Here is a 20,934-nt window from a genome sequence, read left to right as displayed (position 1 = left end):
AAGTCTGACTTTACTGAGTAGAAGTAGAATTGCTTTTCTTCATAAAGCAGCCACCAGGTTGCATTCGACCGCGGCATCGGCATGTTCTTGTTTGATCCTCCCTTAGTCGTCTGGCCTTGCATGCCCATGTATCCTGCCAAGTATCGCTCTTCTCATGCGACGAGCGCTGGACTTTCTTTCGAATGTATGTTAATAGGTCAAACAAGGGTCATGGTGGCGTTTGTATGTTCTTGTCAGTCGCTAGGCGCGAAGCTCTCCGAGCTGAGTTGCCGTCGTCGTCACACTCCGTGCGAGACGTTTCCTTTTAAATTGAAAAGCTTCACATTTTCCATGCCATCGTTGTTCTTCCCCGATCAATTGTGTTGTACAGCTTGCCAGAATGTCAGAAGAACCTTCAACTCCGCCTAACGGCCAGTAGGTATTGCAAGCATTTACCATAAGCACTGAGAACTTGACCTAGCTCTACCGAATCTAGATCTGTACGATCTCAGGTCCCGATAGCGATGCCCCATAATTGCTGATGGTGGTACCTTCCAGCTCGCTTGACCCGCTAGCGCGCACTAGTCGCGTCAGGGTTTTCGGCTTTTCCAGATTCGCAGAATCCAGGCCTGCGGCTCCACTCGACTTCAGCTGACAGTACGTATACGTACATCACATCCACGTACGTCAACAGTCAAAAATTAACTCAAAATACGGCTCCCTTCACCTGGCTAGGCAGGAATCCAGCCGAGGCACAATACGTACTGGGCACTGAGCTTGACCGCAAAGCTCCTGTAAGACTTGGCGCGGGATCGACAGTCCCACTATCCGCCACCAGCGGCTACCCACCTAACAACACCTGCCACTAAACGGCTGAGGGGACAAACACTCTCTCACCACCCTGCTGCTGACCACAGCCTCTGCCCGCCGCCCCTCCTTCCTTCTCGTGCAGACCACCCAGCATGGCTGCCGACAAGCAAGGTACCGAGGAGCAGATCCTCCAATGGTACTCCAACCTCTACAGCCGCCGGGTCGACCTGGTAGGCGACTTTGCAGGCAGTGAGCGCTTTCTCGTACACGGCGAATCACTTCTGCTTCAGTGCTTCGGCGACCCACAGATCGATTTCGACCCTGGATATCAATTGCTGCACGCATCGTACGCCGTCGAGAAATTTCTACAGGGTCTTGTCTCTCGAGGCTGCAACTTCCACATTGCCTTCTTCGACGAACATCAAGATCTTTGCGTACCCCAGGATGCGTCGCCAGCCATAAGCGAGAAGTACCTGCTTGCACGGGCAGCTATCATCCGCCATCTCAAGGTCAACCTGCCAGATGCTGTCCCAGAGATTGAGATCAACACCTTCTCATCAGTATCATCCGATGGCTTCACGGAGTATCTGCGTGCTACAGACATTTACTTCGTCTTGTGTCATGACGGAGCTTCCTTCACTGATATCCGCAAGAGGCTGGTCCTACAGAAGGACCTTGATACCCTACAGGGTGAAAACAAGGATGTACAGGAGCGCCAACAAGAGTACAAGACTTCTTTCCGCACATTCATATACAGTATGATGCAGCGGGGCTACAGTGCGGCGCTTGTGAATGGACTGGAATGGGCCGATACCAAAGTCGTTACAACGGTTCTGGAGCATGCACGCTCTATGACGCTTGATGTCTCATCAGCAGTACGTTACTACTACAGTCCATATCCCTATAAACTTTGCACCTCCTAGCTTTTTGTCATGAAAAGTTTTCCCTTTGATAGCTTCGACTGCTAATAACTTTGATCAGGAGCCCCATACAAACAAGAGATTGACCGATGTCGTTGATCTGTCGCACATGCGCGGCTTTCTGCAGACGATCAGGACTTCTTGTGATCAACTCCTAACTGAGCGCGAATACCTGACAGTACTGGTAGCTTCAAAGCTCGCAGCTTCGTATGCCGATCTGTCGGCTGTTCTACTGCAGCATGCAGCATTGCTTTCGGAGCTTCCACTATCTGATCGTATCATCAAGCAGCGCGATATTCCGGATGACGTCAAATCTTTCATTCTGGACTTTTGCCACGAGGCGCGCAAGTTTATTGGTAGTCCTGCATGGGCTGAAGCCTTCAAAGGCCATCCGGACTGCGATTTGGCGGATCTCATCGACGGAAGACTTCTTGCACAGTGTGCGCGTAATCCTGCCACAGAGCCCAGCGAGCATCTCCAAACCCTGCTCAAGGCCACAGCAGCTCTGGACGTCCACGATCTCCCAGCTCAGCCAAAGGCTATTTCCACAACAAGCACGGACACTGCTACGGCCAAGACCAGCGATGAAGAGACAACGACGTACAAAGTTTTGCCCTTCTCGAACGACGTTTTCGATCCTCATCTGGCGCCTATCAAACTAGATGTGTCAAAGTCAGGAGGCAAAGCAGACCCGACTACTGCTAACATCTTCCGCGAAGTTACGCATTGGCATAACCAGAGATCGTTGAATCAGAAAACAAAGGTCGTCGTCGAGAAAGATCCGAAGATAGCGAAGAAGGCTCTCCGCCGAAACCAGTTCTTCATGGCCGAGATGACTTCGTACGCCGCCAGTCTAACAAACGCCGTTGGCAAGGTACTAGATCCAGAGACCATCACTCTCGGCGACAAGTCGAAAGCAGGCCAAGCAAAATCTATGACGCCGACTCAGACGATCGAGAACAAGCGACCAAAGCAAGCGTCTAGACAGAGCACTAAGAACATTAATGCATCAAAGGAGGCCATGCTTGCCAACATCGCAGCAGGCTCAAAGCGTAAAGATGAAGAGAACGCGAAACAATGGTACCAAGCCTGGACCGTCTCATGTGCGGGCCTTGAGAAGCAGGTCGACTTGGCTTCCAGATACAACAAAGCCAGGCAATATCTAGCCGACCGCAATGAGGCTCAGCGCCAGGTCATTGGTCCCGATGTGCGGATGTACATGCTGAACGTTCTCCTGGAGATGTGGGTGCGATTTTGCCGCGACGGCACCAAAGAGAAGGGTCTTTACGTCGCTGCGCTTCTTTTCGATACTGCTCGGACTATTAGCAACTATGAGACTGTTACTAGGACGATTGCAAAGTGTCTGGCTCTAACGATTGAGCGCCTAAAGCTGCCCACGCTGCAGGTGCCCGCAGAACAAGGCGATCGGAAGCTGCCGTTCAAGTTTGTAAGTTGACTAATACCTTCACAACCTGCAACCGCTAACAGACTTATAGGTTCTGGAAGAGACCGTTGTATCGGATCTAGCCTTAACCCTCTCTCCAGAAGAGTTTCAGCTTCTCCACTGCGGACCGTACTTTGACCGTACGATCGATTCGGCGCCAGATTCCCGTGTACCGTTCGAGCCAGATGCGTGGCAGCGACGCGTGCTGGATGAGATTGATGCTCGCCGCAGTCTGCTCGTTATTGCCCCAACTTCAGCGGGTAAGACATTCATCTCGTTCTACGCCATGAAGCAGGTTCTCGAGGCGAACAACGATGATGTTCTTGTATATGTTGCTCCTACCAAAGCTTTGGTCAACCAAATCGCTGCTGAAATCCAAGCACGATTCTCGAAGAACTACAAGTACAGCCAGTCTGTTTGGGGTATTCACACACGAGACTACCGGATCAACAACCCCACAGGATGTCAGATTCTTGTAACAGTTCCCCACATTCTCCAAATAATGCTGTTGGCCCCTAGCAACGCGAAGAGCTGGTCCGAACGAGTGAAGTGGATTATCTTCGATGAAGTCCACTGTATTGGCCAAGCCGAAGACGGTGTCGTCTGGGAACAGCTGCTACTCATGGCTCCCTGCCCCATCATCGCGCTCTCGGCAACCATTGGCAATGCAGAATCTTTCAATGACTGGCTATCCGCTAGTCAGAAAGCTGCTGGCAATGAATTGGTTATGGTACAACACCCACACAGATATTCTGACCTCCGAAAGTTTGTATACACGCCGCCCGCCAAACGCAACGCAGCTAGCTATCTGCCGCTCCCGAGCAACCGCTCATTTGCACAGCTAGGACTAGACGAACATACAGACTTCGCTTTCCTGCATCCTGTAGCCAGCTTGATCAATCGCACGCGCGGATTGCCCAGCGACTTGTCCCTTGAAGCCCGAGACTGCCTTACCCTATGGCAGAGTATGACCAAGTACCAGACGGCCGATTACCCGGTAGACAAGTCTCTGGATCCATCTTCAATACTCCCAACAGTCATTAAGAAGGCAGACATAATTAATTGGCAGGCTGGCCTCAAGAAGCTTCTTACTGCATGGATGGCCGATGACAAGTCGCCTTTTGCTCAAGTTCGGAAGGATCTCAGCAGCCCCATATCTGGTTTACAACAGCATCAAATCGGCGAGGACGCTGGAAATGACGCTGTAGACAACAAGGGACAACTCGATGAGTTGGGCATGGAAATCAGCCACGACATCTCTAGCATACTACCTTTGCTCGCTGATCTACAGCAACAAGACGCGCTTCCGGGTATCATATTCAACTACGATCGTGCGATTTGCGAGAAGATGTGCCAAACGCTCATGAAGCAACTTGTCGATGCCGAAGTCGCCTGGAAGGAGACTAGCCCGAAATGGAAGATCAAGCTGCAGCAGTGGGAGGACTGGAAGAAGGAGGTACGTTTATCTCTTTAATCAATAACTGCACGTGTAAAACTAACTCTTTTCTAGGTTGCGAGACGAGAGAAGCAAGGCCTTCGCGGAGATGCCTCGAAGGGCATGACTAAACAGGACCAGATGAAAGAAGCCGCCAACGTCGAGGTCAGCACCTTTGCTTCGTTTGATCCGAACAAGCCTCTCGATGGATTCCACTTCGCGGATCACAAGAAGTTGTCACAAGAAGAATTTGCTGTACACGCGAAGGAGCTACGTTATCGTGGAGTCGATGAATGGCTTATCGACGGCCTCATGCGCGGTATCGGTGTCCATCACGCTGGTATGAACCGAAAGTACAGGTACTGCGTTGAGATGTTGTTCCGAAAGGGTTACCTTCGCGTTGTGATCGCAACAGGTACACTTGCTCTCGGTATCAACATGCCCTGTAAGACTGTCGTCTTCTCAGGCGACTCTGTCTTTTTGACGGCGCTCAATTTCCGTCAAGCTGCCGGTCGTGCAGGTCGTCGAGGTTTCGATATGCTTGGAAATGTCGTTTTCCACGGAGTGTCTCTCAGCAAGATCCACAAACTCATCAGCTCCCGCTTACCTGATCTCAACGGACATTTCCCCATCACGACAACACTGGTACTTCGTTTGTTCACGTTGTTGAACTCATCCGAGAATGCGCCGTTCGCTGTCCGATGCGTCAACTCCCTGCTCTCACAGCCACGACTCTACCTTGGTGGCGAGGATGCGAAGATGACAGTCCTCCATCATCTGCGTTTCTCAATTGAGTACCTGCGGAGACAGCATCTTCTGGATGCGCAAGGTGTACCTTTGAACTTTGCAGGTGCTGTATCGCATCTGTACTTCACCGAGAATTCATCCTTTGCCTTCCACGCTCTGCTGAAGGATGGATACTTCCACGAGCTTTGCGCCAAGATCGACACAAACAAAGAAGTGGTATTACGCGAACTCATGCTCACTATGTCGCATCTGTTTGGCCGACGTCACTGTCGACAGGCAGACGAAGAATACGTACGAGAGATCGTGAAGAAGAGCCCATCGCTTGTGTTCCTGCCTTCAATGCCAGAGCACGCTGCGAATGTGTTGCGTCGCCACAACAAGACTACGCTCGACATTTTCACAGCCTACGTGCGCAGTTTCGTCGATCAACATGTTCAGGAGCCTGACAACACGCTCCCATTGACAGATGTCACCGTCGGTGCCGAAGCCTCTCCGAAGTCAGAAAGCCAGAACGTGAAGGCACGCTCCACTTTTGTTGCTCTTTCGGGATACGATGACAAATTCGAGTCCATCCACGATCTGTGCAGCACCAGCCGTTCCGGCGTCTTCCTTGAAGAGGCTGTCGTACCTCACGTTGGCCTCTACCCTGAAGATTCCGATCTTCCGCTGAACGCTTACCTTTATGACTTCTTCATGCACGGTGACGTTAACGCTCTGATCACGGCCAACAAGATTCGTCGTGGAGATGTATGGTTCGTACTGAACGACCTCAGTATGACGCTCGCTACGATTACTACAAGTTTGTCGAACTTCTTGGGTCTTGCAACAGAGTCTGATCTCGACTTCATCGACGTCCGAGGTGGTGGTGACGACGAGGAAGAGAACCGGGAAGACAAAATGCTACCGAGCGACACTGCGACAGAGGCCAGTTCAGCCACCACTGCTTCCACGAGTAAAGTCCCACCCAAGCAGGAACTGGCGTTCCAACCCAAGAAGAAGGCCAAGAAGAAGGTCGAAGAATCATGGGAGGATGAGATGGGTAGCTCTTCCAGCGAATCGGAAGTCGAGGAGAGCTGGGATGCCGAGGACGACGATGAGAAGAAGGAACCGCCCGCTTGGGAGGAAGGCGAGGGCTTGTTGAATGTGCTGAAGGCGTTCAAGGCTCTGAAAGAAGACTTTGACACCAAGTTCAAGGCTATGTGGGCTTAAATGCAACAGCGTATAAGTCTGTTTTACAGTGTCAATATCATAGACATTACAGCCCTTAACGAAGTAGATGTTGAATCAAAGAACTCCCATTATCGTATAGCTTCCTCAAGTCATAAGTTCATACCATAACGCTCAACCCACTTGCATCATGACTGCGATGGCGCAAACTTGACTACGTTCCTCAGTAAATCTGTGCTTGTCTTCTCACAAGCTAATAGCAAGCTGTCTATCCCCGGAATGCTTTCCAGCTCATCTTGCGTCTGCGCTCTTGCTCTGATGATCAAATCCAACGTATGGTCTGTTATGATGGGTGGAGCCGTTGCGGATCGAGCGGGCAATTTTCGCGTTACCAGTTTACTGAAAGCCAGAAGCTTTGACCGAGCGATGCGCGATCCAGGTGATAGTGGTGGAGTCTGCATTGGAGCTAGAGCTGAGGCTGAAGCAGGGCTTTTGCTCGCGACACCGAGGGCGTGGCTCAGGGATGGTTGCTGCGTGAACTTTGCTTTCGGTTTAGAAGGTGTCGTTGTATCTAGTGGTCGTTCTTCCGATACTTTGCCTTCTAGTGTGATACGAGGAGTGATCGCAGTCGGATCATGTAACGGTTCTCCCGCAGGCTGAGTGGCTTTTTCTGCGTCGGTCTTCACAGGACTCTCAGCGCGTTTGCGCTTGGTACCGGCGCTGGTTCGACGACGGCTGGGACTGCCAAAGTCTAGTGATGCGAGGGTATCGTCAGAGTCGTAAGGGGATGTACTGCCATGAGATTCATTGCCATGACCCACACCAAGTTTCGTCTCTGCCATAGTAAAAGATAGGCCGGTGTGTAGTTGAGGTGTCCGTGGGGGCGCTGTTTCGAAAGCGGGAGACGAGTCTCCAGAGCTATCATCTGCAACCTTGCGTTGCATCTTTGGGCGGCGAGGTGTATGCGGCAACTGGATTTCTGGTTCGGATGGCTTCACAGTCCCAGCTGGCTGCTCGATACCGTTCGTGGCAAGGAAAAGTGAGATAACCTCGAGCCACTCGTTACCGTACTTTGTTTGCTGGATCTTTCCAATACCTTTTACAGCAAGCAAGCCCTCAGTATCGCAAGGCTGTGCGCGCGCAATGGATTCTAGCAGAGTGTCGGATATGACGCGAGAAGGCTGTATCTTTCCAGTCTCTGCAAGGGATGCTCGCCGAACAGCTAATTCTTCGAATAATGCTTGTGAAATATGATCCAACGTTGAACCACTAATCTTCGCAGATGCAGTCTTCTTCGGTACTTTAGAGCTTGTTCTTGGTGTTCCACTCTTGGCAGGTTTGACACCAAAGAAGGCTTCTGTAGTGATGGTCGTACCGTCTCCGACGTCCAACAGTATCGGATCATCTCTCGATGCCTTGCCGCTTGGGTACTTCTCGGCGTGAATCGGTAATGGTGGGGTAGGCCTCATGGCAAGTCTCTTCGCATTCATACAATTGTAAAGCATGAAGCCCGCGTACGCATCTCCAGCCGCGTAGTTGATCTGATCTTTTGACAGGGGCTTGCTCCAGTTGCTTGTCCTCACGTCGCCCTTGTAAAGGGGCAAACCGAGCTGCTCCTCCACCTGATGTGCCAAACTCACCAGCTTGACTGAAACCAACTCCGGCTTTGCAGGCCCGAATTTCACGAGGCGATAGAGATGGCTGGACTCGACGGCACCTTTGGGCTTGAGCCCGAAGAAGCGACTCAATCTCGAAAAGTCCGCCTTCAGCACGTTGACACCTACTTTGCCAATCTTGGGATCCTCAAGAATGCGTTTCAGTGTCGGCGCGATTATGTCTTCGCTCGTCTTTCCTGGATGCAGTCCGATGTGAAACAACGCGATCTTGTCTTCAGAAGCGAGTTGGATCAGTCCAATCTTGTTCTGCAAATCGTCTCTTTTCCAATCATTCCATGGCCACTCCATGTCAAAACCAATGACAGGCTCCTCCAGGAATTGCTTTGCATATATCTCGGATTGCGCCTTATTCTTGCTATACAGAACTTCGACTTCCTTGCCTTCGGGGCCTCGATAGAGCCGATGACTCCACCATTGTTTTGGTGCGGCTTGAGTAGATGAGAAACCATAGGACTGGAGTGACGAGGCTTTGGGCTTCTGTGGTTGTATGCAGTACGCGAGTGGCCAATGTGGTTTCGGTGGTTTGGCGGGGTCTTTTGAAGCCACGACGGCGTGGCTGGAACTTGCCATTGATGTTATGCCCTTCCAATGAAGATATCGTCCAGGCCCAAGTCGCCGGCGAATAATGATGGATGGCATAGGAGATACCTAGGAGATATCCCTGATCGCGCGACATGTACGCAACGTGGCGATCGGCGCTAAGAGAAGCACAGACTGTCTTCAGCGCGCGCTCACGTGTGGCGCCCCTAGCGTGTTTTGCCAGACGCTCTTGCCCAGCAGTCCATGGCTACTCCCGGTTGGTCCCATCAATGCTACGTCAGACTTTTGTCTGGAACAGTTGTCGGAATCTGAAAGACGCCTATACTCGTCTCTTTGCTCCAGTTTCGGAGGTTGACACCTTGGCGAAACCCTGACAGGTCTGCAGACGTTCCCCACTGCGTCATTACGGCGGGGATGCAGACCGTGAACCGTTGCGAAATCCGCTACTTCAAACGGCTCTCACGACCTCCAGTCTCGATTTCGACCCCAGATATCTGTGCATCATCTTTTCATAAGTAGGCGCTCTGTTCGGGGGCGCTTCGGAGACCCGGGCAGCGAGATATTGCCTGGACTCTGTCACGTAGCTGAATGAGGAAGGACTGACCACACAGCAGACATTTTCTTCAGCATTATCAATGCCTCCTACGTACGGCTTCTTGCGACACATGAGCGAATTGTCGAAAGGTATGATCCTGGATTTGCTTTAGGCATTGTGGGCGTGACGATTGCCAAGATGTGACAGCTAGGTCTTCACGCAGATGCGGTTTCATAGTCATATGGAACACTCTACGTAAGCACGTCACCTACTATCGGCGCTAGATGCACTGCGACAGACTATGCCACGGCTTCAGCGAATATTCCTTGGGGCCGCGTACTTCGATAATGACGGTATATGTAGGCTGGTAGCCTCATTTCGGGCCGCCTCCAAAAAACCACTTTTATTCCATCCTGTGTACAAAGTTCTCCACGTATTTGTTTATAAACGTATTTTCTTTATGATGCATTTCATACCTTCAGTATTGGTCGCTGGATTAGTGGGTCTTGCGCAGGCGCAAGTACCCTCAGGTTTTACGCCTCAGGCTACCACCAAACTTGAAGTTATCTTCAACTCGACTATGGTCAACACAGCCGGGCAGCAATTAGCAAAAGCCTGTAAGTCTCCAAATACCTCAACTCAGAATGCAATTCTAACCTGTCAGCTGCTGCGACACAACCACAACTTGCATTATCCAGCGCCATGATAGATGCAAGCCAAACGTACATGTTTGTGATGCTCGACCTCGATGTACCACCAGCGGACGGCGGCACAGAACGCCGTACACTATTACACTGCATGAACACCGGATTCAAAGCAACGAAGCAACAACTCATGGGCGCGGCCACTCTGCTCGCATCATCGGAAAAGGGCCCTGCCCCATACATCCCTCCAGGCCCTCCAGCGACCGACACAGTCGCGCATCGATACGTCGAACTGCTCTTCCCGCAACCTGCCAGTCTGAACATTCAGGCATCAGCATTCGCTGGCGTACAAGATAGGATAGGCTTTGACATCCAATCGTTCATGTCGCAAAACGGCGTGAGTGCGCCTCTCGCGGCAAACTTCTTCCGTGTTGATGGAAGGATAAGCGCAACGGCTAGTGGAACTGGATCAGCAACAGTAGCGTCGGGCGCTGTTGCTACGCCCACGGGAACACCACAGGCCTTTACTGGCGCAGCTGGCGAGATCAGCGTACCGTATGGGACGGCCGGTTTGCTTAGCGGTGTGGCTCTTTTCGCGGTGCTCGTATTGTAGTTTACTATGTATCTTGAACGAATGTTACGATGTTATGAACTGGATCTAGAAGCCGAAATCATGTCTGAATGTAACATTGGTGATGAAAAGCATTATAGACACGCATACAATTGTGCTTCGAGTTCTATGTGCACTGCTCTAGTTCATCGCCTTATCAGCATCCACGATACTGTAGTACTTGCTACTGCTTTTAACGCGCATGCCCTTGCCGTACTTGATCATCACGAGAAACACTGCCGATGCAGCCATTCCGACGAAGGCTGCGGATATGAAACAGTTCTGGTAGCCCAAGTCTGTCAGCCACGGCGTAATGCTACGTTTCGTTAGCAAGTCATTAAGTAAAAGCTTTGAGAAACTCACCCGTAGCTGATTGCAAACGACATGGTGTTGCGAATCAAGATGACCGTCACGATCGCATCACCACTTATGTCGTGGTAACTGTCGATCATGTAGTTTACGCTGATGGTGACGCCGACTGATGAAGTAAAAGCAACACAACCCATGGCAAAGACGAGTCCAAACCAGTGTACGCCATGTGCAGCACCAACACCCCAGAGTATCAAGAATGCCGGGACCATCACCAAACATACTGCAAATGGCCACAATCGATGTTCAGCCTCCATGACGCCGTTGTTTCGGCGCGCTAGTTTGATGGTCAACCAGTCGCTGAATCGTCCTGAGAAGAGTGCTCCGGCAATCACTCCAATGCAGCAAGACACGTAGCTGAGACCGACCATGGAAGGCTTGAAGTTGTATCCTGGACCGCCGAGGATGATTGAGGCAGTGGCGTTCAAGACATTGAACCAAATGAGGTAAGAACCGTAGCTGAACCCTGCGTAAAAGATGACGGGCCAGCTCAGGTACATGAGACTACGTTTTGCCCGCTCAAAGACGTTTGACCCTGGAGATGGTTGCCAGATTGACAACTTTTGCGTAAAAGTCTTTGTTGATACTCGCATATCATCGCTCGCAGTTGACTGCGAAGTCGTCGTGTCGGCCTTCTCTTGATCCACTACCTTGGATGGGTCTCTCTGCGGAGACTCAGCTGTTACAGCGACTCCCTCAATCTTTCTTGTATAGTTGGTCTCCTCCATGAATAAGAACATGAAGATCAGCGACACGGTCAAGAAGATTGCCGGCCAGTAAAAGACCCACTGCCAGCCTTGGCCCTCCGCAATGAAGCCAGAGATGATGGGAGCAAAGTAGTTGCTACCGGCCAATGAGAATGCATAGAACCCCATGTATTTCCCACGCTGATGGGTGAAGTAAACATCGGTAACGGAAATCTCGGGTAGAGCTTCCACTGGTGCGACGAAGAAGCCCATGACGATACATCGAGCAATCCACTCGCCATTGCTTTTGACGTACGCACTTTGAAGGTCAGTATGAAATTGTGTCACTGTAGATCTATCCGCACTCACCTCCAGATACTGCATCCAATGGCACCGACGACAGATATGAGAAAAGTGAGACGTTTGCCATACCGTAGTGCAAAAGGCTGCCAAAAGAGTAAACCCCAACCGAGGAACAAGAACATGTATCCAGTGCCCTCGTTCAGCGTTGACACAGATACGCCCGAGGCTTCCGATAGTGGCACTAAGACGGAGTACACTGTCGACACAGCAATACCCGTCATCCACGTGTATCTTCATGGCTCATTAGTCGCATATGTGGTGCGCGATAGTTGCACGTACAGGTTGGTACATATCGTTGATGTGAGCTTGCGGCGTGGAGACCAATTGAGCGGATCATCAGGATCATTCGATGGCGCTGGGTTGAGGATGATGTCCCCATTGCCTGCATGTCGAGCTTGAATGCTATGGTCCAAGTCCACCAGATGCACAGTGCCTGGCACGGGGGCCGTGTCAGTGGAGTCTGCGCCAACGGTCATCGTGATAATCGACTGACAACTAGGTAGCTGTAGGCTTCAACTGCTGATGCAGTTATATGTTGAATGCTGAGCTTCTGGAGCTGGTCGTACCAAAAGCAGACAACAAGAGTGGGGTGGCATGCAGGTGCAACCCCAAGAACATGGGTAAGCTGCGTCATTCCAGTTTGGAGCTCGTCGTGGAGCCTGCATGTTCGTTATCACATTCCCTCGTCTCCAAGCCCTGGCCCTCAGGGTATATGATAGTAAGCCATGGAGATAGCCACCCAGATGTCTTTGCTGGGCTGCCCATCTCCGTGTGTATCTACCGGCTTACGCAACTAAGCAGGTCCATGCGAAGAGACCAAGAGTCGAGATACCAGAAACAAAGCGGGGAAACGTTCGCTTGATAGGCAGTAGAGGCGCTGCGTTTATTGGAAGATAACCGGAAAGTTGGAGTTGTTGGAGCTGCATGTGGAAAGGAGTTGCTCGCTAGCTGATGCGGGACAATGTGGAATGACGCGCTAAGGGCCGTTCGTCGGCATCTATTCCGCTCCTCAACACCAACCACCCGCCTTATCGGCTTTATCGCCATACGATAATCGGCCGTCGTATACCAGCACGGAACTTTTCCGGTGACCACGTTCACATACGGGATGTCTCTCAGCGCCACAAATGCCAGGGTATCTTGTCTTGAGCCTAGCCTCGACAATGACGATACAGGTGGAGATAAGACCGCGATGCTGGTTAACATGATTGACAACGCTTGAGTACACAGACTACCTACATCTTCCAACCATCTACAGTAAATCAGAATGGCCAATCACCCTTCAGAGCTCGCTATAGTTCAGCCCAAGCCTGTGCCTCAAGGTACAGCAGATTACGAGAAGAAGCGAGCCTCAACCCTTGAAGCATTCGCGCAAAAAGTGCCTCCGGAACTACGCTTGTCGCCAGAACTATTTGCCAACCCACCGAAAAATGTCTCGGACATACCGGCCACCTGTGGTATACTCACATCCGCTGAGATCGAAATCACGGAAAAGTACGATGCAGTAGGCCTTGCCGAAGCCATCGCTGCACGCAAGCTATCAGCGGTCGAAGTAGCCACTGCATTTTCGAAACGCGCTATCATTGCACATCAGTTGACATGCTGCTTGACCCAATGGTTCATGGACGAGGCTGTCAAAAGAGCGCAAGAGCTGGACGATTACATGCTAAAGAACGGCAAGACGATTGGCCCGCTCCACGGTGTTCCCATCAGCATCAAAGAGCACATGCCCATTGCTGGAACCTATTCGTCACAAGGCTCGTTAGCGAGCGTTGTCTTCAATGAGGAGGACTGCCTGCTGGTGTCGATGTTAAGAAGTATGGGTGCGATATTCTACTGCAAAACCAATCAGCCTCAAACGATCATGCACTTGGAGTCAACATCTCACTATGGCCGCACGCTGAACCCCTTCAACATCAATCTTAGTGCTGGTGGCTCATCTGGAGGCGAAGCTGCCCTAGTAGCCATGAAGGGATCAGTACTCGGCGTAGGCACAGATATCGGCGGCAGTATAAGAGGTCCTGCCGCATTCTGCGGTGTCTATGGATACAAGTCGACTTCATACATGCTACCGATGAAAGACTTCCTCGCTCATTCATTTTCGGCAGAGCTCAACGTCTTGTGTAGCACTGGCCCATTCTGTCGGAGCTTGCGCGACATGGATCTTTTCATGACGACCGTTCTGGACCAGAAACCGTACTTGCTGGATCCCAAGGTGGTTCCGCTTCCTTGGACAGGCTTCAATACCAAAACTAAAAAGCCTTTGAGGGTTGGTATCATCGAGAACGACGGGTTTATTGACCCTCAGCCACCAGTCAAGCGCGCTATAACATGGGCTCGTGAGCGTCTCTTGGATGCTCGGTACTCGGAGGTCATTCAGGTGAAGCCGTTCATGCCCTACAAGGCACAAGAAGCTTGGAAGCTGATCCGCCGTATGTACTGGCCAGGCGGTGGCAAATTAGCGAAGGAAGATGTCATGTCCACAGGGGAGCCAGTGTTACCACTGAGCGACTGGAACTGGAAAGATGTTGAGCCCCTCGGTATGCTTCACGCTGAAGAGGTTAATGAGCTTCGTGCTACCCGCGACAGATACCGGTATGAATTTGCCGACAGCTGGAATGAACAGGAAGTCGACATCGTCATTGGGCCTGCGTTTGTCGGCCCGGCCTCTGCGCATGACACAGCGTTTTATTGGACATATACGAGTCTGTATAACTTTGTTGACTACCCCGGGGTGGTTGTACCTACACCGGTCAAAGCAGAGGGCAAAGAAGCATATGCCGCAGGGTACAAGCCATTGAGCGAAGAGTGCAGACACACCAAAGAGCTGTGGGAGAGCTCAGACTTCGAAGGAGCGCCGATCAACTTGCAAGTGAATGCAAGGAGATACCACGATAATGACCTGTTTGGGGCGTTGACGGTATTGAAGGATATCTTGGATCTGCCATAGTATTAGGCCTGTAACTTTAAAGATCACGCGCTCCTGTATAACACACACCTGTACTGCCAGCACTTTCCAGTGACCGCTTTATTTGTCCCCATGAATAAAGCAACGATTAGGTCAAAAGCGCACAGCAGTAGCGACCACATCAAACGCGTTTGATGGAAGCTATAATGCAGGAACAACCGAGGTGGCCGCAAGCGGATGGAAGCGTGCAGGGATGTTGCGCGGAAGGTGCTGCTCACACGTCAACACCACACCACCCACGGGCGCAATACCCAATTCCCACCCAGACAAATCGCCCTTCTCACAATGTCGCATTCATAACACGCATCTGCGCTCTCGCCGCGCATCATGGATTACACACATATCGCAGAGCTCAGTCCAGAGCTGGCCGCGATCGAATCGAAGCAGTTCCGAGCGACCGTCACGTTAATATGGCCGTATTCATCATCGACGCGACAATTTGCCCTGCTGCTCGCTGAGCCCGAACTACGACTACGGCGCAAGAATGGACAAGTCAGGGCGCGCTTCTCTGGCGCCAGCGCGAAGGCCATTGCGACAGCAGGCGTGGGCATTGGCGATGAAGTGGTTCTGAGCCTACGAGGCGTCGATTTCGTTAAGGAAGGCGCCATCAGCACACCCGGCAAGAGCATCGAGTGGGAGCTATCCTATACCCAGACAGTAGTCGTTCGCGTCTATCGAAACGGCAGCGAAACAGCAAATCTCGAACTCGTCGATGCCGCGCCCACGCCTGCGATCGGATCGCCTCTCCGCCCAGCAACCCCGATACCTGCGCGCGAATTCTCCTCCCCTGCTTTCTTCAAGCGGGCGCGCTTATCCGACGGTCCCTCCTTCCCAGCACCCTACGATCCCTTGGCCGACGAGACGGAAGACGGCCATGACCGAAAGCGACATCGGAAGTCATACGGGGACTGGAAGGCGTGGACATACAGCGCAAGGACACCGTCGCCGGAGAAAGAGGACGTGGATATGGAAGAAGAGCTCGAGTCCGTTGAACCGTCGCCTAGTCGTACAGGGCAACTTCCACGCACGCCCGTTTCGCCTCAACAATCAGCCGGGTCCTTGCTTGTTCAGGAAGATGAAGAGACGGAGCCGAATACTCCAACAGACGAGGGTGCAGAGGTCGTTGGCGAGTCTTCTACGGGGCCACCAAAGGACGCCGATTCCCACGATCTCTACACTGGGCCCGACGAACACCCACCATCAGATGCACAATATGCTTTTGGAGGCGATACCGAGATTGACACTGAAGTTAATACCGAGGAAGAAGGCAACACGCGCGATGAGCTTAATGCTACCAGCACTAGCACCACCGAGGCGGATGTCGAAGAACAAGAAGACAGACCGCTTGAGCGCGTCCAAGAACCAGTGGTTGACATAGAGGCGGTCACAGGAAAGGATAAGATGACTTCGACTCATGAAGCAAGCTCCTCAGAAGTCGTAGAATCACATGTGGAAACCGAACCTGTGCCCGCCGCTGGGGCTGACAACCACGCCAACAACGAGCTTACGATTGCTATGCCTCCTCCCGCCTTCCCATCGGTCGCTGCAGGCTTGTTGACGCCGATCGGTCGAGAGCCTGAAAGTCCAACGCTTGCGCCACAAGACGCCTCCAATCTTCCATTGCCGTCACCGTTTCCAGGAGAGCATGACGCTGATGCTGCGTCTTACTTTGGCGTTGCTACTACTATCGAACAGCCGGTCGAAGCCGATGCTACGGGAGACAAAGAAGAAGATCCACCAAGCGAAGCGAGCTACATCGGCGAGACGTCCTTCTTCAGCTCAATAGGCTCATCGAGAGCTTCGGTGTTCCACCCAAACCACGAGTCGGCCTTCACACCTGTACGATTCACATTCGGCATGGACGGTGCTGGCTATTCTCGCCCCATGGAGCTGTCGTCGCCTCCGCCAGAAGCTCAACCAGCCGAGGAGAAAGCTGAAAACATCGACGTTTCAACCTCGCCCGCCCCTCGCGAACACGACGATGGCGATTCGGAAGCAGAAGATATATCTCAGTCACGCCTGAGCACTCCCCAGAGCGATGATACAGATGAGGCAGTTGAAGATTTGACTACTTCAAATCCAGAGATGGTTGAAAACGAAACGGCCGAGCCAGAAGTCGTAGAACTCTCTTTGGGGGACGAAGAAGAAGCCTTCAGTGAGATCGAGCCGGAATCCATGGCAGTCGAATCTATGATGCAGCCCAACACTGCTCAACAGCCTGAAGAAGACCCCGATGTCTCGGATGACATGCAATCTGTAACCGGAAGCCTAGAAGACACCCGTGGCCAAGCACTGGATACAGGCACACAACATTCCACAGCTACGTCAGCTATCGTCGACTTAGGCTCCCCTTCAGACGATAACAGCGAGATCGACACCAGGCATGAAGAGCAGCAGCCTAGCTCTAGCCGAAGACAGTCTCCTTCTCAGGACCAGCCCTCTGCCATGGACCTTGGTAATCATAGTGAGTTTGTAAACCTGGATTTTGCGACCGCGGACGCACATGCTCTTGATATATCAGATGAGCGAACAATTACTCACACTAAATCTCAGGAACCGGAGCCTGAAGTTGTACCACACCCCACGGAGGAGCCGTTTTCACCTGTCGGTGATCTGCCAGAATCGAGTTTGGAGGCTACTGACGACTACTTGCAAGACGCATTTCCGATGGAACACGCATCATTCGGGCAGGAACATGAGCAGATAGCTGCCTTTGAAGATGACCGTCAATCTGATGTCCACATGGAAACAATAGAAGACGCCGCCGTATTCCAGGCAGACGAATTCAATGACCTATCAGTGCCTGTCGATACCGCCCAGACAGCTAATGAGCCTGTGAGCCAACATTCTGACATCGGACCTGAGGATGCCCACAAGATCGAAAGCATGAGTATTGTGCTTGAGCCGCCTGCAAAAAATACCAGGTCGAAAGCGAAGGCATCAGCGCCCCTGGAGAAAGAAGATACTGCTGTCCCTGAAGCCAACAAACGATCCAAAAGATCTGTGACTTCGCGTGCCCGTTCAGCCGTTTCACCACCCAGAACACGCACTTGTTCTGCCCTCTCTCCTTCACAGGAATCCACACAGACTTCTCCTTATAGTCTTCGTTCACAGTCGAGATTGTCGCCAATGGAGAGCTTGTCAACCGGTGCTAGCATCGCTCGTCAGAGAGGCTCGCGTAGACATGCTTCGCAAAGAAGTGTAGACTCTATACCGGATATTGAAGTATCCCAAACTCAGGAATATGACCGAATCGTTTCCAGCTTCCAGCCGTCGCAGGAGTTGGGTGCCTCGCAAGGCAGATATTCTGATGTGGCTTTCATCAAAGACTCTGAAGAAGAGAGCGCACGCTCTGAGTATTCGATATCTACTGTGCATCCCTCAGACATGGAGTACATGCATCACAGCGACCCTGTCGACCGTGCCAATGCTTTTGATGATGAGAATGATGAAGGCTTAAAACCGCCGCCAGCAACTGCGCCAGAGTTAGGGCCTTCAAAGCAGAAGGTCAGAGGGAAGAAGAACGCGCAGCAAAGCGTGGAGATGAGGAGTAGTAGTCCTGCTCAACCCGAATCTCCGTACGTTACACAGCCATTGGTCAGCAGTCCAGGTACGCAACGACATGTAGCACAATCAAAGGACACGATAACTCCCAGCCCACGTAACGTACGAAGAACGAGGAGAAAAGTATACGATCTTCCAGGTGGAGGCAGCCAAGACGTCGGTGATATTGACGCGCTCATGCGCAGCTCACCACCCGTTTCACCCAGAATCGACCAACGGACGAGACAACAGGGCAAAAGGCCTATCACCCCTGCTGCAAGCCAGCAGACTGCCATTGAGTCGCAGCCCAGCATCAACGCCCAACATGAACAAAACACCCTTTTGACGCCTCAGCTCACGCAAACAACATCTGCAGGCCTGCGCTCCGTCCAAGCCGAGGCCGAAGTCGACATGGAAGTCTTGACCGCATCACCAGAGCCCAGAACAACACCGCGCCGCAAACACAGATCGGCCGACGCAGCAACTATTCCCGCATCTCCAACCTTGATCGATCCATCGTCCGACGACGCCAACACTGAGACGCCCGAGCCACCCTCTGTCGGCCTTTCCACCCCGCTAGCTTACTATACTCCTCTAAAGGACCTCGTCTACTTTCTCAACCGCTCCTCCGACTTCCACTCGGCCACCAAACCAGACATACTTGCCCTGGTCACCTCTCCTACTACGCCAAGCGAAAAGGCCAAGAAGGGTCCAAAACACTGGTTTACCAGTCTGCAGATAACGGATGCTAGCTCCTGGCCCGAGACGACAACGGTACAGATCTTCCGCGCTTATCAGAATGCACTTCCCGAGGCGCAGGTTGGCGATGTGATCTTACTCCGCGCGTTCGCTGTCAAGTCGTTGAACCGGCATCCCATGCTTATAAGCACAGACGAGAGTGCGTGGTGTGTATGGCGCTGGGGTAAACCTGTCTGGGGAGCGAAGAGAGGTGCGTTTGGTGAATTGAGAGCAAGAGAGGAGATCAAAGGACCGGCTGTTGAGAAGGGTGCTGGGGAATGGCGCGAAGTGGAGAAGTTGAGGGGTTGGTTCACCGCGAAGATAGGCACTGAACTGGCGGAGAAAGAGGTGGCGAGGGTTCGGACGAGGAGTAAAGACAAGGGAAAAGAGCCGGCAGGTGAAGATGCATGAGGATTTGGGGCTTTTGCGCGGCGTTGAGGAACGTCTCGAGTGTGGCATGGTTATGTTATCGGCGCATGTATAGGATACACTGGGTGTATTACGTTCATGCTCTGGTGGACCACATTAGCATGAGCAGCACTGCATCATTTTGCGAGTCAACAAAGTATTGAGAGATCATTCATGTGTCTCATTGGTTTCTACCATATTCCTTTTCATGCGATCGTATCTTCATAGCCCACACCTAAACCCTGAAGTCTAGAGCCAGCTTTTCGCCCAGAGCGTCTGTGACTACTAGGCCAGTCCGTGGACCAGCTTTCCGTCGCAGAAGCTCGTAGCTACTAATCTCACTCCATTCCCTCTAGTCTAAATGTATGAGGCGTCTATTTCTCGTAAACCCAGTCGTGCTGGGCGGACTTCCAGCTCTGGACCTCACCCTCCTTGAACCAGAGAGCGATCTCCTTCTTGCCGTTCTCGACGCTGTCGGAGCCGTGGCAGACGTTGCGGCCAACGTCAAGGGCGAAGTCACCACGGATGGTGCCGGGGGCGGAGGCGAGGGGGTTGGTGGCACCGAGGATGGAGCGGCCGGTCTTGACGGCGTCACGGCCCTCCCAGACCATGGCGCAGACGGGGCCGGAGCCCATGTCTAGAGGGTGTTAGTGGTGGAACTGGGTATATCTCGTTCGAAATGGCCAACGTACAGGCAATTAGACCGGGGAAGAAGGGCTTGTCGCTCAAGTCGGCGTAGTGCTTCTCGAGGTGCTCCTTGGAGGGAGTGACGAGCTTGATGGCGGCAAGCTTGAAGCCGCGGTTCTCGAAGCGGGTGATGATGGGACCGATGAGGCCACGCTGTTGGGCGTTCGTTAGTATATGTGCTTTTTATCTTTTGTTGAGAACCCCGCTGTCCCAGTTGTAACAGCAGAAACATTGCAACAATTGATTCACTGTTGACAGCTTGAAGGGTACAAAGTTCGAGAACTGAGAGAGAAACATACCTGAACACCGTCAGGCTTGATAGCGATGAAGCTATTCAGCTGTCAGTATACGGTTCACCGCCCTTCAGCTGCCCCTCGTCTTGGGATCAGGATGCCCAACGTACGTCTGCTCGGTAGTCATTTTGGCGATGAATTGAAGTTTGAGTTTTTGTGTAAAAGTGATGTGTCTTTACGACTTGATGAGAGGAAACGAGAAGGAGAGACGGACGTGTAGCTGGAATTTTATGAAGGGGGTGGGGTATCGACGCCCTCGTTGTTGTCTAGTGGGGTAGCTTGCATAAAATTATGCCTGATTTGTGCAAGAGAGCTGGACCCTGACCTTGGCGCTGCTTCAAAGTCCACATGGCATCTCGAGCGTTGAGGACT

General features: G+C 52.1%; 7 protein-coding genes across 7 annotated transcripts; 4 read left to right on the top strand and 3 right to left on the bottom strand.

Annotated features, from left to right (window-relative positions):
* Positions 1-941: 941 nt before the first annotated feature.
* On the top strand, positions 942-6,544 carry J4E88_004748 (uncharacterized protein; the record flags this gene model as incomplete). The annotated part of the gene is made up of 4 exons (XM_049398392.1): positions 942-1,664; positions 1,771-3,156; positions 3,206-4,609; positions 4,664-6,544. The coding sequence occupies 4 exons, from the start codon at positions 942-944 to the stop codon at positions 6,542-6,544; spliced, it is 5,394 nt and encodes a 1,797-aa protein (XP_049255953.1).
* Positions 6,545-6,690: 146 nt separating this feature from the next.
* Positions 6,691-8,748, bottom strand: J4E88_004747 (uncharacterized protein; the record flags this gene model as incomplete). The annotated part of the gene is made up of 1 exon (XM_049398391.1): positions 6,691-8,748. The coding sequence occupies one exon, from the start codon at positions 8,746-8,748 to the stop codon at positions 6,691-6,693; it is 2,058 nt and encodes a 685-aa protein (XP_049255952.1).
* A 965-nt stretch (positions 8,749-9,713) lies between these two features.
* Positions 9,714-10,510, top strand: J4E88_004746 (uncharacterized protein; the record flags this gene model as incomplete). The annotated part of the gene is made up of 2 exons (XM_049398390.1): positions 9,714-9,870; positions 9,918-10,510. 2 exons carry the CDS (start codon positions 9,714-9,716, stop codon positions 10,508-10,510), a joined length of 750 nt encoding a protein of 249 aa, XP_049255951.1.
* Positions 10,511-10,648: 138 nt separating this feature from the next.
* On the bottom strand, positions 10,649-12,401 carry J4E88_004745 (uncharacterized protein; the record flags this gene model as incomplete). Its single annotated transcript, XM_049398389.1, has 4 exons — positions 10,649-10,823; positions 10,871-11,881; positions 11,932-12,156; positions 12,205-12,401. 4 exons carry the CDS (start codon positions 12,399-12,401, stop codon positions 10,649-10,651), a joined length of 1,608 nt encoding a protein of 535 aa, XP_049255950.1.
* A 791-nt stretch (positions 12,402-13,192) lies between these two features.
* Positions 13,193-14,875, top strand: J4E88_004744 (uncharacterized protein; the record flags this gene model as incomplete). Its single annotated transcript, XM_049398388.1, has 1 exon — positions 13,193-14,875. The coding sequence occupies one exon, from the start codon at positions 13,193-13,195 to the stop codon at positions 14,873-14,875; it is 1,683 nt and encodes a 560-aa protein (XP_049255949.1).
* A 345-nt stretch (positions 14,876-15,220) lies between these two features.
* Positions 15,221-19,585, top strand: J4E88_004743 (uncharacterized protein; the record flags this gene model as incomplete). The annotated part of the gene is made up of 1 exon (XM_049398387.1): positions 15,221-19,585. One exon carries the CDS (start codon positions 15,221-15,223, stop codon positions 19,583-19,585), a length of 4,365 nt encoding a protein of 1,454 aa, XP_049255948.1.
* Positions 19,586-19,956: 371 nt separating this feature from the next.
* Positions 19,957-20,689, bottom strand: NDK1 (nucleoside diphosphate kinase; the record flags this gene model as incomplete). The annotated part of the gene is made up of 4 exons (XM_049398386.1): positions 19,957-20,219; positions 20,275-20,422; positions 20,569-20,599; positions 20,673-20,689. The coding sequence occupies 4 exons, from the start codon at positions 20,687-20,689 to the stop codon at positions 19,957-19,959; spliced, it is 459 nt and encodes a 152-aa protein (XP_049255947.1).
* Positions 20,690-20,934: the final 245 nt, after the last annotated feature.

Source organism: Alternaria novae-zelandiae (genome assembly GCF_023758075.1).
Source record: "Alternaria novae-zelandiae strain BMP 2774 chromosome Unknown scaffold_8, whole genome shotgun sequence".
Classification (NCBI taxonomy): domain Eukaryota; kingdom Fungi; phylum Ascomycota; class Dothideomycetes; order Pleosporales; family Pleosporaceae; genus Alternaria; species Alternaria novae-zelandiae.
This window is presented reverse-complemented; position numbering and strand designations above follow the sequence as displayed.